Genomic DNA, 14,277 nt, shown 5'->3' with positions numbered 1-14,277 from the left:
CCTCCCATAATCGCTCGTCACGCTCACCCAGTGTACGGCTCGGCGTGTTGCTCGATGGCTGGTCGTACTTGAGTAGTACGCTGCTCTCCACAATATTGTCCCACAAAGCCTCTTGAGCAACATCAAGGCCGTCGCTTGTAGCCACACTCTCCATGTCTACATTACTATCAGCTCGCACGGAGTCTGCGTCACACTCAGCTTGTTGAGACGCTTCATCACTATCACTTTCTGCAACATCGAAAGCACCATCCTGCATAAACGCCTCGAAAGTCTGCAGCCACTTGTTCACCTTCGACTTGAAGGCACTTCCATAGCGGTCCTTGTACTTGATGTTTTTATTTACCTTCACATCTGCAACGAAGCCTTTCTGATGCTCGGTAGGGAAGTACACTTGGCAGCCAACAACATCTTATTGATAGCCGATCAAAAAAACCACATTGCAATTCGCACTTAGTTTCTTGCGCATTGCGGCCGGTGTATGACAGTACACCAGAGATCCAAACGCGCGGATGTGATGAAGATCTGGCTTCGTGCCGTACATCATCTCGTACGGGTTCGCCCTGCTCCCTTACAGAAGACTCGATTCTTTAGATAGACCGCAGTCAATAGAGCATGCGTCCAAAACGACCTCGGAAGCGCCGAGTCGTGCATCATAGTCTTGACCATGTTAATCAGTGTCTGATGTGTCCTCTTCACCAAATTCAACTGTGAAGATTTTGGACCAACCTTCGTGTGGACAATTCCTTTCTCAGCATACCAGCTCTCCATTGAGTTGTTGCAGAATTCCTTGCCTTTGTCCGTGATAACTTGCTTCACTGGCCCAATGTTGGCATCGCTCTCGTCACGAGCTGCAGCATCCCACCGTCGAGTGATCACTGTATCAACACGACGTCCGTGTTGCCGCTCAGCCCAGGCAATGTATTGCTTCATGTACCCATTCACCTCGCCTTCAGTCTTCGACTTCAGCAGGTACGTTGTAATGAAACGAGAGAAACCATCCATTATGACTAACACTGCACTGTACTGTGTGCCGTTGTGAAGTCCAGGTATCAGTAAATCGGCAAACACTAAGTCGTTCACTTTCTCGAAGTTCCGCTCCAACTTCTTCCGGAAGGTTTTGCGTCTCTGCTTGCCGAAATGGCAGTCAGCGCAATCCATCTTCCCACGCTTCTTCAGCATGATGCCCTTGGCCAATCCACGGTCGACCATAAGGCTAATGTACTCCGGGCATGTGTACCCCAGACGCGCATGCCAGACGTCGATGTCCTCGACTCCATCCGTCACAGCAAAATTTGCCACTACCTGCTTCCTAACAGCAGTAGACATCTTGTTGACTTGAACGCCACCGATGTTGTGCGCGTCAAATGTCCACAGTCGATGTTCATGCTTTGCTCGAATTACCTCCGTGTTGTCCTTCGACATACCAAATAGCAGTGTCGTCTGATCCCGTGACATCTTGAAGCCTTGCTCCAGTGCTTGTCCAGGTGAGAACAGGTTACAACCAGCTTTCGGCACGTATAACACGTCTTCGACAAAAGCAAATACCATCTCTTCGTCTATCATGGTCGCGAGCAAAATCGTCCCAAAGCCTTCTGCTTGGGCGTCGACACCGTCCGCGAAGCCCGAAATTGTTCGGTTCCAGTCGCTGTCTTCCATGTTATTCAGTACCTTAAAGTACTCCTTCCTCGCCACAATATGGGCGTCGGTCCCACTGTCGAAATACCAACGAATGGAATCGTAGTCCTTCGCCACTCGCTTCACTACTTCTCCCAACACCACGTCACGCTTGTGCATGCGTGTATCCTCAACGGTCGCATTCGCTATAGCTTGAGCCGCGGGCTTGACATCAGACCGTGCCATCTTTGCCTTTGCACTCTTCTTCTCCCTGGGTTTGTCCTCCAGGTCCGGACACTGATGCTTGTAGTGGCCCTTACCACCGCAGTTGAAGCACTCGACGTCTGCCTTTGCCGTTCTCTTCTTGTTTGCATCCCCAGTAGTCTTGTTCTGACTGCTCTTCTGTCCGCTAGAAGCATTGCCTTGCTTCTTCTTGCCTTGGTTATTGCCAAATGCACTTTTCTTCCAGCCCTTACTGCGAGTCTCAGCGGTGAGAATCTATTCTCGTACAAGATCGGGTGTGTACTTGCTCATATTTGAGCTAAATAGCACTTTTCTACGGAGCTCGTTGTAGCAAACCTGTGCTGGCAGGCTTCGCAGCAACATGTCGACCATATGAAGGTCGCTCAATGGTGATCCGAGCTCTGCGAGTTCGATCCTAATGCATACAAATGCCCTCGCACGTCACCATTTGCGCGCAGGTGAGTCCTGTGCAGCTCGCCCTGCAGGCGATACACCTTCTGCGCCTTGGTGGCGTCGTTGTTCTTTCCTTCGTAGATCTTGCACAGCTCCGCCCACATATCGGTCCCAGTCTCCTGGTCCATCAGCTGCTGAGCGAGCCTCGTTGTCAGCGAGCTTAAGATCAGCATCTGGATCTTCGCTTGCTTTTTCGTGTGCTCATCCTTCTGGTCTTGACTCCACGAAGCGTCTTCTGTCACGTTGTCGACAGCAATCTGCTCCAGCAGGCTCTTCTGGAACGCCACCACCATGGTCTTCTTGTAGAAAGGCCAATTATCTCCCCCCCAGTTCACTGGGTTTCCGGATGAGTTGATGTGGAACTTCTTGTCCTTCTTTCTGCTGTGTCGGTCGTCTTCGGAGTCGCTTGAGGATGACATCTTGTTTCTTGAGTGTCGTTTACTAACGTGTAGCGCTGTAGGTTGCTTGTATTTGGGCTCAGAACCCTAACAGAACGCAGATCTATCGCACTCACACACAACTTGTTGGGTTTAAGGAAACTTTCGGACTGGCAGCAGTGCGGCGATTCCGCACTGGGCTGCATCACTCTACTAGCTAGTTCCAAAAGACGATTTAAAGAACTCATTCTACTTCAACCTGAATGCGGTTTCCAACAGAGCATGCAACGGGAGTCGTTGCGTTGCCTTCATCTCGGCTACATTTCCGCAATCCTTGTCGAACTTGAAGCACATGTTATATCCGATTGATGAAAACGGCCACGGCGCGAACACAGACTTGAGATAGAGAATGCTCACCACGTCTTCCAGATGACCAACGATCGCCTTGATGTTCTCGAACGCAGCGAAGGAATACGATGCTGTTACAATATTCCCAAACACGAAGTCGCTTCCCTAATTTCCAAAACTTACGGTTTTGCTAGAGTTAGAGCACCCGAATAGAGTAGAATTACGGTAAACCTTCAATAGCGACTGTTTCTGAAAAACTTAACGTAATTGCTTACTAGTATCCAGTTTATGAGCGAGAATTTCTTTGAGTCTGCGATTGGTTTCTTCTGATTGTTGACGAGCATCCCATTTGTACTCAAAGAGCTCTTTCCATTTAGCTTGACTTTGTGGAGCCAGGTCAGTTTGCTCTTGAATAGCTGAGTTCAAGCGCCAAAGTCGGCTCAGTTGCTCGTCCAGTCTCTGAGACTCATTATGCAGATTCTACAATCCTGCGCGCTTGCGTTGCTGAAGACGCGTAGTGTATCCTGGTGGGTTTGCATTTCTCTTTCGCTTGGGCTTGAGTCCGTGAGGCAGAGTCTTCTCAGTGACCTGAGGACGAGCCTGAACGCTGACGCTGTTGTGCTTCCTCTCCTCCACAATCGCCTCGAATGACTCGATAAAAGCGATCGCATCTATTATGGTCTCTTTATCCTCTCTCGTGGGCCCCCATAAGGTCATTTTGAATTGTGAAAGTGTCACGAACAGAAGTTAATGGTAACACCAAAATCCGTGAAGTTAACATAGTGATACATGTAATATCACCTGGTAGACCACTTAATATAGATAAAATATTATTGTGCTTTGCAGATGGAATGTCCATCCGTTTTATAGCCTAGATCGAGCATGGTCGGATCATAAAATCACGCGTAATAAAGGGATGGGAAGAGGCAGGCATCGATTGTTTTTATCTGTGGGCAAAAAGTCGAGTATTACTAATCAACAATGAGGGTGATGGAGTCCAGGACGATTGTGACAGTGACGGCAAGGTTGGTGTGGTGTGTTGGCACTGCTGAGCGCATTAATCAAGCCTCACAGGCTACAAGTTTATAAGACGTACGATGCGGACGAGGCTATCAGCAGAGAACAAGAACAAATATCTTGATTTCGCTCTATTGACTTTAAGCGACTGGAACCTTTTGCAGTTTTCCATCTCGATCGGTTTTGTCTGTGTCACAGTGAATTACTATTAATAGAGCAAATACTCGTCAGTTTTAAAGGCTGCCATCACTACTGCTGTTTTAGAACCTGACCGAGAGAGTTTTTTTTGTGAGCCCTCGGCTCACTCAGAACGTGGGTAAGGTGAAAATAAACGTACTTAAGTGGGAAACAATCATAAAATATCGTCTAGTTTCAAAATTTTTAATTTATAAGGTAATTTAAGATATTATGCTAGCTCTTGAAAAGCTGAGCTTTATTGATATTAAACTTCGAAAATAGTACTATTACATGTACTATAAAAATATCATATGATTTTTGGTTACCATTAGCCTGTTTTTCGAAACCAAACGATTATGGTGGCCAACCTTACATTTACTGACATCACTTTAAATTCAGAAGTAGTGTACACACACAATCCGGCTTACCAGTACTACGTAGTATTCCCTGACAAAGTCAGGTTATCGGCCTAGTAGGTTTTGCAACGTCTGCGATTCTGCTCGAGTTTGATGGCCAGCGTCTGCATCGCGGCAAAATGTCGCTCGCCTTGTGACCTACAACTGTCCCCGTTGCTTGGATCCACGTAGATTTGTCTGCTACATTGGACCACGGACTTATTTGGAGACGTCTCAGAGCGAGTGATGGCTATCCAACAGTGGTCACGGAACTGCAGCCCCTCATTAAGTACCGTTATAGCCCCTGATTTGACGACCACAACGCGATTGGGCTCGTCAAATTTCCTTAGAAACTGAACGCCTTTGACTTGCTTGCTTTCAGTCACGGATTCTAGGGTTATCATCCAGTTCCTCACGTAGGAATTAGGCTGGTTCCCTTGAAGCTGGTCAAGCAGGTTACAAGACAGCTTAGACATGTTTTTAACAGTTGAATAAATACGTTCCACAGACTTACACAACTCGATAACGCACGGGTCGAGGTGATCTCCTTCCACACGAGCTGAGCTGCAGAACCCACTGGACAGGGCAGAGAAGTAGTCGATAGCATCTCAACGTATTGTCCGTGTTGGATTGTGCATCGAGGCCTGGCGCAGATTGAAGAAAGCTGGAACAGCAAAGAAACCAGATCGTTATATGAGAGAGGGCAAAGGCCCGTGAGTGTTGGTCAATGCTCAGGACTGACACAAAGTAATTCAGTCTTCATATTTTCCCTTTGCAAACAAGGAGTTTGTTTGTTACTTCGCGGGGCGTGTCTAAGAGCCACAACTCCCAACAGGGTTATGAGCCCAAGTGGTGGCAGCGCAGGCATGAGTAAGCCGATGAAGTACACCAGCGAAGGGGTGCCGAAGAATTGGCAAGGCAAGGATTGGCAGACATACAAATGGGCCATGATGAACGTTTTCAAGGAGGATGACTTGAAGGACATTGCTGATGGAGCTTTAACCAAGGACATGCTCTCCACAGCGAGTGCAGAGGACCAGGAGAAGTTCAATAAGAAGCAAATCAAGATCATGCGGATGATTGGTACGTCTGTTCCGCCGGAAATTCTTCAGCAGATTCGCGACAAGGAGACCGGATCGGAAATGTGGGCAGAGCTCTGTAATCTGTTTGAAGGAAAGCAGAATGAAGCTATCAAGGCCTACACGATTCGTCGCTTGGAGAATGATCTCTGGGATAAGAAGCTCGCTTCTGGAGGAGATGCAAATCTCCATCTTTGCAAGATGTTCAGCATCAAATCGGAGTTGGTAGGCTTACAGCATACTATTGAAGACAGTACAATGGTGGATATGTTGTTGGAAAGTTTGCCAGATTTGACCGAGTTTGAATGTCTGAAATCTTCGATCCGCTATGGCGCGGACCCAAGTGTGTATACACCGGTACGGGTTCGTGAATTAATTCTTGCAGCCGCTGCTCGACAGAAGGAATTCAGAGGCAAGCGTCAAGGAAAGCAAGGAGGGCATAAAAGCGGAGGTGATAAAAGTGGTGATCCGGAAAAAGGCGGAAATAGTAATCAGCAGAACAAGTCAAGTAAACAGCGAAAAGCCAGGCTGTGCTTTGTCTGCGGGAGTGATAGCCATATTAAGGCCAAGTGTCCGGAGCGTGAAGAGAAGAACAGCGGTGCTGGAGACAGAGAGACCAAGCGAAAACCGCAGGGAAACTTGACGATCAGTCAAGAAAACAAGAGTGGTGCTGGGAGTAACAGTGAACCCAAGCGGAAACCACAAGGAAATCTGACACTCAGCCAAGAAGGAAATGGACTGTCACAGATACTGCATGAACCTGCAGATCAGGGGATAGTGACGGGATTGATAACGGCTGAGGCTCATCATGAGCACGAGACTCTGCACGAGACTCTGTACGATGCTCAGGGAACAGGAGTAGATGAGAAGCTTCTAGAAGTTAATGATCAAGTACCTGTCGATGAAAACTTTAGCGGTTGGTGGTATTTTGACACAGCTTCGAACTCTCACGTGGTCGGAGATCGCTCGTATTTTGTGAGCTACACTGAGGACGCGTCACAACTACGCAGCATTCGAGGTATTTCCCCAAACATTGCAGCTCGTATCGCTGGGATGGGGACTGTTGCCTTAACTACTGAGGTGAATGGAGAGCAGACAGTAATGTGTCTGGATGATGTTTTCTACATACCCGGAGCTGAATTCGGGCTCTTCTCTCCCGGACTTGCTCATGAACAAGGGTTTGACTTTACGTTCAATCATGATACTCAGGACTTTACTATTCTTTGGGAAGGGAAATCAGTAGCAGTAGCGAAGCCTCAGGAAGCAACTTGGGGGTTTCTGGGACTACATCCAGGTCAAACAAGCGTGAAAGAGCCTGTTAATCGGCGTCCAATGGTAAATTTTACTATAGCCGAAGGGGTTGGCACTTTGGCGTTGTGGCACGAGCGTATGTGTCATACTTGTCCACAATATCTGAAGACGATGGTAGACCGGGGATTAGTGAGAGGCATGATGTTGACTCAGCGTCACCAGCAGATCTGTGACGCATGTCATGTGGGGAAGCAAAAGAAGAAGGCTCATCGCAAGAAGATGGACAGGGCAACAAAGTGGCCGAATCAAGTTGTGTACGCTGACCTTCTCATTCCAAGTAAAGATAATCGGACTCGGTATGAAGCCGTACTAGTGGTTATGGATGGATACTCCAGATTCGTGAGAGTGTTTCTGTTGACTAGTAAAGAGAGTTCAGTTGTAAACAAGCACTTGCAACAGTACATACTCTGGGCCGAGCGTCAAGCAGGACGAAATGTGAACGGGACTGTCTACAAAGTGAAGCAAGTACTGACAGACAAAGGTGGGGAGTTCATCAACAAAGGTATGGAAAACTGGTACGCACGGAGAGGAATTGAGCACATCCGAGTGGGTCCAAAAAGTTCTCAATTGAACTTGTGCGAACGAACGCATCAGTCATTGGTGGACATGATGAAAACCACGATGGTACATGCAGGCTTTCCTCGGAGTCTATGGCCGGAAGCACTACGAAATGCTGTATACGTCAAGAATAGGGTATACAACCGTGGCACTCAAGGAATTCCTTATGAGATGATATTTGGAATGAAACCTGACGTGCATCACATTAGGAAGTTTGGATCTCTAGCATATGTTCATGTTCCTGTGACGTCTGGAAGACGCAAGCATGATAACAACGCCAAGATTGGCTTTCTACTCGGTTACGAAGAGGACGTGGTAGGCTGCAAAGTTTACTTTCCTGATGAGCACACCGCCAGGTTTGTATCTGATCTACGGGTTGCTGAAGATGTAGTTTACAAAGACCGTCACGAAGGTGCTGTAGATGAGGAGGACCTCGAGTCACTGCACTTTACCCGACGTGATGACCAGGATGTGGACTATGACAACCGTTTGAACCACGAAATGGCTACATCCAAGACAATGGAGCTGGTTAGCGAGCCAAATTCTGAGTTGTCTATTGGACTCGTGGGAGGCGAGATGGATGTAGCGGCTAACAGTGAGCACGAGAAGGGCGTTCAGATGGCAGATGCTGTCTCAAATGCTCTAAATAGTCGACCAGATGAGATTGAAAGCACGAGAGAGCTCGGTAGAGCGGATCTACACGAGAGTGATGGCCATGGCGGAGTATCACTCACTGATGCAGCTTCGAGCGCATGTAATCTTACTACTAGCATTCCAAGGAGCGAGATTAAGGCAAGTAGCTCAGGAAATCTCTGTGTTGGTGGCAAGCAGTCGGAATCATCTACGCAAAATGATGGTGCTGACGTTGGGTCTGTGGTGGGAACACGGGGCTCATCGCTGGATGGTAATGAGGTGGATGATGACGACGAAGCAGGATTACCGACAGACGACGACATTACTGTAGCAAGTGTGTTCTCATTTGATGAGAAGACTATCTCAATGGAGAATAACAACTCGTCGAGTGGTGTGGGGCTTGAAGAAGACCCAGAGAGTACTGATGAACATCAAAGTGCGGTTGTGGACAATAATAACGCGCAGAAGATGGACGCTAGTGTTTGTCTTGATCCAGTTGTCATTCGAGAAACTGGAAAGCGTACCCACCGCGATGAAACTCAGTCGGAAGAGGCTCGTGTGGAACACGAGGCCGCAAAGCCAGATACCAAGAGAACTCGAACAGGACTTCGAGAGATACAAGAAAGACGTCAACCTCGACGCTTTGATGACTTTGTGATGAATGCAGCGACTTCACGGGTTCTGGATGAGCATGGCCGGCCTATTCGTGCTTGTGAGGTGAAGATTCCTCGTAACAGACGTGAGGCACTGCGATCCAGGTTTGCTAACTATTGGATGGAAGCAGAAATGGTAGAGATCGCTGCACTGAAGGCAAAGAAGGTCATCCAAGAAATACCGAATGAGGACATGCCCGAAGATGCGAAGCCTGTAAGTACAATGTGGGTCTATGCCTTGAAGTCGGATCATCAGGGTTACGTGATAAGATTCAAGGCTCGGATAGTGGCGTTGGGGAATCACCAGCGACCAGGCATTGACTTCAAGGAAACGTTTGCCCCTGTGGCAAGAATGGCTTCGTTTAGACTGTTGTTGGGACTGGCGGCATTACTGGGATTAGAGGTATACGGAGGAGACGTGAATACCGCTTACCTCAATGCATGGCTAGGCATACGACAATATCTACACTCCATCAACGGATATCCGTGCAGAGTGAGTGGCCATTCTTACGTGGTACTCAAGGCTTTGTATGGATTAAGACAATCGGGTCGAGAATGGAATTCAGAACTAAATGATTGGTTCATTCAGCGTGGATACCAAAGATCGTTGACGGAGCCGTGCCTGTACTACCTGTTTGATGGTGGCACGATGGTATACGTGCTAGTATACGTCGATGATATCTTGGTTGCAACAAACAGCAAGGAGTACAAAGATCAGTTGTTCATGGACTTGGACAACACGTACGGTCTCAAGGACCAAGGGCTGTTAACACAGTACTTAGGTGTGGAAGTGACTCACACGTCAGAGTACATTATGATCAGTCAAGGCAAGTACGCAAGAGAGATTCTTGGCAAGCTGGGATTTGAAAATGCACATGCAGTAGGAAATCCAATGGAAGTGAATTCACGGCTCACACCTCTTGGAGAGAAGGAGAGTGCAGACGGCAGCTTTCCGTACCGTGAAGCCATTGGTATGCTCATGTACCTGGCTACAAGTACCAGACCGGACTTGGCTTATTCATTAGGCCAACTGAGTCGCTTCGTAGCGAACCCATCGGCGAAGCATATTGGAACGGTAAAGAGAGTGCTGCGCTACTTGGCCGGGACCTTGGATTATGGAATTAAGTACGAGAAAAAGAAGAACAACTCGAAGGAGTTGGTGTTGCAGGTTTACTGTGACAGTGATTGGGCTAATGACCCAGATCAAAGGAAGAGCACTACTGGTTTCGTGTTTATGCTGGCAGGCGGAGCTGTAGCATGGATGTCACGAAGACAATCCGTCATCGCTTTGTCGACCGCGGAGGCGGAGTACATTGCAGCGTGTGAAGCCACAATGGAGGCAGTTGCTGGGAAAAATGTTTTGCAAGAGATGTTACCGCTGCACGATGTGAAATTGCGTGTAGGAATTGACAGTCAAGCTGCTCACGTGATGGCAACTAATCCTACCTACAGCAGACGTACGCGCCACATTGAATTACGGTGGCATTACGTACGAGAGCAAGTGCAAAAAGGCACTGTGGAGTTGCATAAGGTGAGGGGGGAAACAAACCCTGCCGACACGTTCACCAAGCCTCTGGACAAGAAGCGACTGAAAGGATTGTTGCTGATTGCAGGCATTGGAGCAGAAAAGTAGTCGAAGACCAGTATTCGACATCGAAGACCGATCTTCGAGAAGGGCGTGTTGGATTGTGCATCGAGGCCTGGCGCAGATTGAAGAAAGCTGGAACAGCAAAGAAACCAGATCGTTATATGAGAGAGGGCAAAGGCCCGTGAGTGTTGGTCAATGCTCAGGACTGACACAAAGTAATTCAGTCTTCATATTTTCCCTTTGCAAACAAGGAGTTTGTTTGTTACTTCGCGGGGCGTGTCTAAGAGCCACAACTCCCAACAGTCCGTGCTCGCTGTCGTGCTTGGTTGTCATGCTTGCGTTGACGGTGGCCAACGATCGCGTAACAAACGGCGGTATCCCCTCTAAATAGAGCTGCGCTACTTCTTCCTCGAGTTTTGTGATCGTCTCTGTGCTGTTTTTAGTATCAGCATGTGGATCAATAGTTTTCGTTGTGGTAGAAAACTCAGTCTCCTATTTATACGCAGGAGTCAGAAGCTCGTCAGCATGTCCAGTGCTGCTTGAAAAACATACCTGAGCGAATTCCTTTTTTCCTAGGATGTGACGTAGCGCTCCGTCAAGCTTTTGCTGATACGAGACAATCGACTTCAGCTTACGATTAATTTCCTCTGAGCGTTGTCGCTCTTGGTATTCGACCTTCACTGTCTTTCTCCACGCAGACTGAGTCGGATCATTTGCCAGAGGTCCGTACTCGTCTTCTGAGCTTACTCGCAGTCTTTTCAGCTGCGAAGTGTGCGTCTCGAGCTCCTTCACCTGACGACGTAAAGCCTCAATTTCCGCTTTCTTCCCTTGTTGTTTGCGTGCCGAGTATCCCGATGGATCGCCTCGCCCTTTCCTTTTGACGCCTTTAACAATTAAAGCCTGCCCGTCGCTGTCGCTGGACGCCGAAGGAGGATCGCTGTGGTGATGAATGCTACTGCTGGTGTCCCGCTGGAAAGTGTCCTGTTCTAGGCCGACGTTGAACGAATCGATGAACGCGATTGCCTCGGAGACCGTGTCAAAATCTTCGGTCGGGATTGCCACGAAGTTCATTGCTGGCGTTCTGCTGAGTAATTGCAGGAATATAATGGTAACAGCTCGCACTGTGATCGACACTCAGACAATGGAATACGAAAGGGTGGGGGTAGTCACGTGTAGTGGCTCCATACATTTCCGTAAACTTGTATCTTCATAATCTCCGTAATCAAACAATACTTATTGCCAGTTACGTGTGACAAGAGAGTCCTGCCTCTGGTGGGACAAATCATGCTGGTACGTGCTAAAAAAAAAAATTATCTACTGTACACGTGATCCTCTCTATATTGATATTCTAAAAGTAATTCCCTCCAAATATAGTGGTTGAGGGGGGTTTCCGATGACGTTAACAACTTACCATAAACTTACCTTTATCCTCTCATTAGTGAATAACTAGGGTGAGTGATAATTCAAAAACGGATATCGGTATTGTAACACAGAGGTCTCTAACTAAAGATTATGTCCGCTCTGACGAGGTCGAGTAAATAATGAGGATTGCACTGGTTCGGACAGATCTCATGACCCTCAAACTGAAGAGCTGCATTTCCCGGACAAGTGCTTGACCATAATTACACGCTCGGAAACAGATTCAGTACATACTTCGGTTGTTCGCATCTACGAGGAGGTGTACATGGATCCTCAAGAAGGATTCTCTGCACGATCGGAAGACGTCAGAGCATCGTACTGAAAACGCTCAGCTGGAAGCTCCAAGAGTTCTCGCGCCGACATCAAGACGTGCTGACGGACAAAGTTTCAACAGCTTGACTCATCTTGGATACCTGCGGCTTGAATTCCTTGATTTCTTTAAATAATTTATAAAGAAAACAAGTTGACAGCTGGTATTATATACCGGTATTAAAAACATCAAATCTATTTTAAGAAATCAATATGTTTAAAAAATGGGTATATTATTAAGATACCTTGTAATTTTAAACAGGAGTGCATGAATTCTTAAGATGCAGATATAACGGGGTAACAGTAATTAGAGGCACACGCTGCAGCCATTGACCTTCATAAACACCTGCCCCCATAATCATCAACCTCTCCATCTCACCCACCCGCACGTAAACGCCATGACTCCGTAGCCCCCTCTTCCATTCTACAATTTCCAGGGCCCAGTCAATCAACGAGCGACACATCATGAGTCTGTTCTATTCTCAGAACGACGATTTCGTGTCGGTAGAGGAAGCCATCGCCTTTATTGACTCGTTCGATCAACTCTTAGGCGGCAGCGACTGGGACAAGTCTAGTACTACAACAAACATCCCCGAAGCACGCAATACCAAGAATGCCCCAATGCGGAAACGAAAGGCCAACCCTCCTGGGTACACGACGCGATTACAGCAGCAGAAGAAGGCGGAACTTCGGGGACTCAGAGACCACGTTCGACAGCTTGAGGAACCGGTCGAGCAACTCAAGAGATTGCGACCCTACAAACCCGCCCGTGGAGTTCTAGATCCTCAGATCGCAGCCCAACAGGTCAAGTGGGAGCAGCTCGTCGCAACAGAGCACGAAGCTCGACGACAGTCCGAAGAGACCAATCGGAAACTTAAAGAGATCCTGGCACACCAAGTCGAATTGGACAAGAATCTGCGTCGGATTCTGGACAAACGTTCCCTGTTACAGGAATCAATTTTGTATTCGGGAACGAACCCACATCTAGATACTCGTTCGCTGCCTTTGAGAACAGCAAGTCGATCGTGGATCACTTGGAACAGAGAGTGGGACAGCTTTACTTAGACTCAGGAACAGTCTTTCAGAGCGGACCACCCCCCTCTGTTAGCTGCAGTATGCAGATGAAATACATCAAAGACTTCGGGATGACAGCGGAAGCTCTTTCAACGACACCCGTGCCGTGCCCTATGCTGATATTTGCTGGAAGGACTTGAGTATCCCTCGTTCATGTCCGGAGAAATGGGTGCGTGGGATGAAAGGTAGCCAACCACACTCACACGAGAAGAACTGGATCCTGACGTTGCAGTGTCAGTCGTACGTAAAGCAGGTCAAGGGCGTTCAATTTCTGCGGAAATACATTGAACCGAATCGCATCGTAATCATCAAGGCCGACATGATGATGCTGAACAACGAAGGACTACACTTCCGTGACCAGAAGTGGACGATCATCTCGCGCGCCCAGACAAATCCAAAGGCTTGCGTGGTGCGTGTGTGCGAGCAAATGTACTTGGACTGAGAGACCAGTGAGATAGCAACCGCACGGCCAGAAGATGTCGACTATGCGCAGAACGTGGTACTCAAGAATCTGAACTGGAAGTTAAGGGAACACACAACACACTTGCAGGATCAGCTGATCGAGGAAACACAGAAAAATGGAATGATGTTGTTGATGACTGCGCAGTAAAATTCACACAGAGGGCAATGCTATGCATTGACTGACCCTTGGAAGCAGGAAGGTCCACGATCAAAATGCGTCACCTGAAGTGCTCAAGCTGGTCACTAAATATGCAAGAACGAAAACATGTCGCCGAAGGCGACGGCGCGGGGACTTGCCGTGGGTGCCGCTTGGGGAAGGTACTATTATTTCCTATTGCTATCAAATTTGCAAGGGTTTGATCGACAAAAAATGAATTTTAAAAATAGAGTTTTTTATGCTAATTACTGGACTTGGAAATGCTCGCCTGATAACGTTTTCGAAAACTGCTACATGAACACTGACAGAAACGCTCCCGCAGTGTTGTGTAGGCTTGGTATTGTGAATTCCCTGCAAGAGATAGTTACGGCAACAAGACTCTTCTGATAAGGAAAATGGTAAAAAGATAA

General features: G+C 47.8%; 1 protein-coding gene across 1 annotated transcript; it reads left to right on the top strand.

The window, feature by feature from the left end:
- Positions 1–13,319: 13,319 nt before the first annotated feature.
- Positions 13,320–13,858, top strand: PITG_09149 (uncharacterized protein; the record flags this gene model as incomplete). The annotated part of the gene is made up of 3 exons (XM_002903423.1): positions 13,320–13,354; positions 13,438–13,663; positions 13,742–13,858. 3 exons carry the CDS (start codon positions 13,320–13,322, stop codon positions 13,856–13,858), a joined length of 378 nt encoding a protein of 125 aa, XP_002903469.1.
- Between the last annotated feature and the right edge of the window lie 419 nt (positions 13,859–14,277).

This window comes from Phytophthora infestans, genomic scaffold, assembly GCF_000142945.1.
Source record: "Phytophthora infestans T30-4 supercont1.14 genomic scaffold, whole genome shotgun sequence".
NCBI classification, from domain to species: Eukaryota; Oomycota; class Peronosporomycetes; order Peronosporales; family Peronosporaceae; genus Phytophthora; species Phytophthora infestans.
Note: the sequence above shows the minus strand (reverse complement) of the source record. Positions and strands in the feature narration are given on the sequence as shown.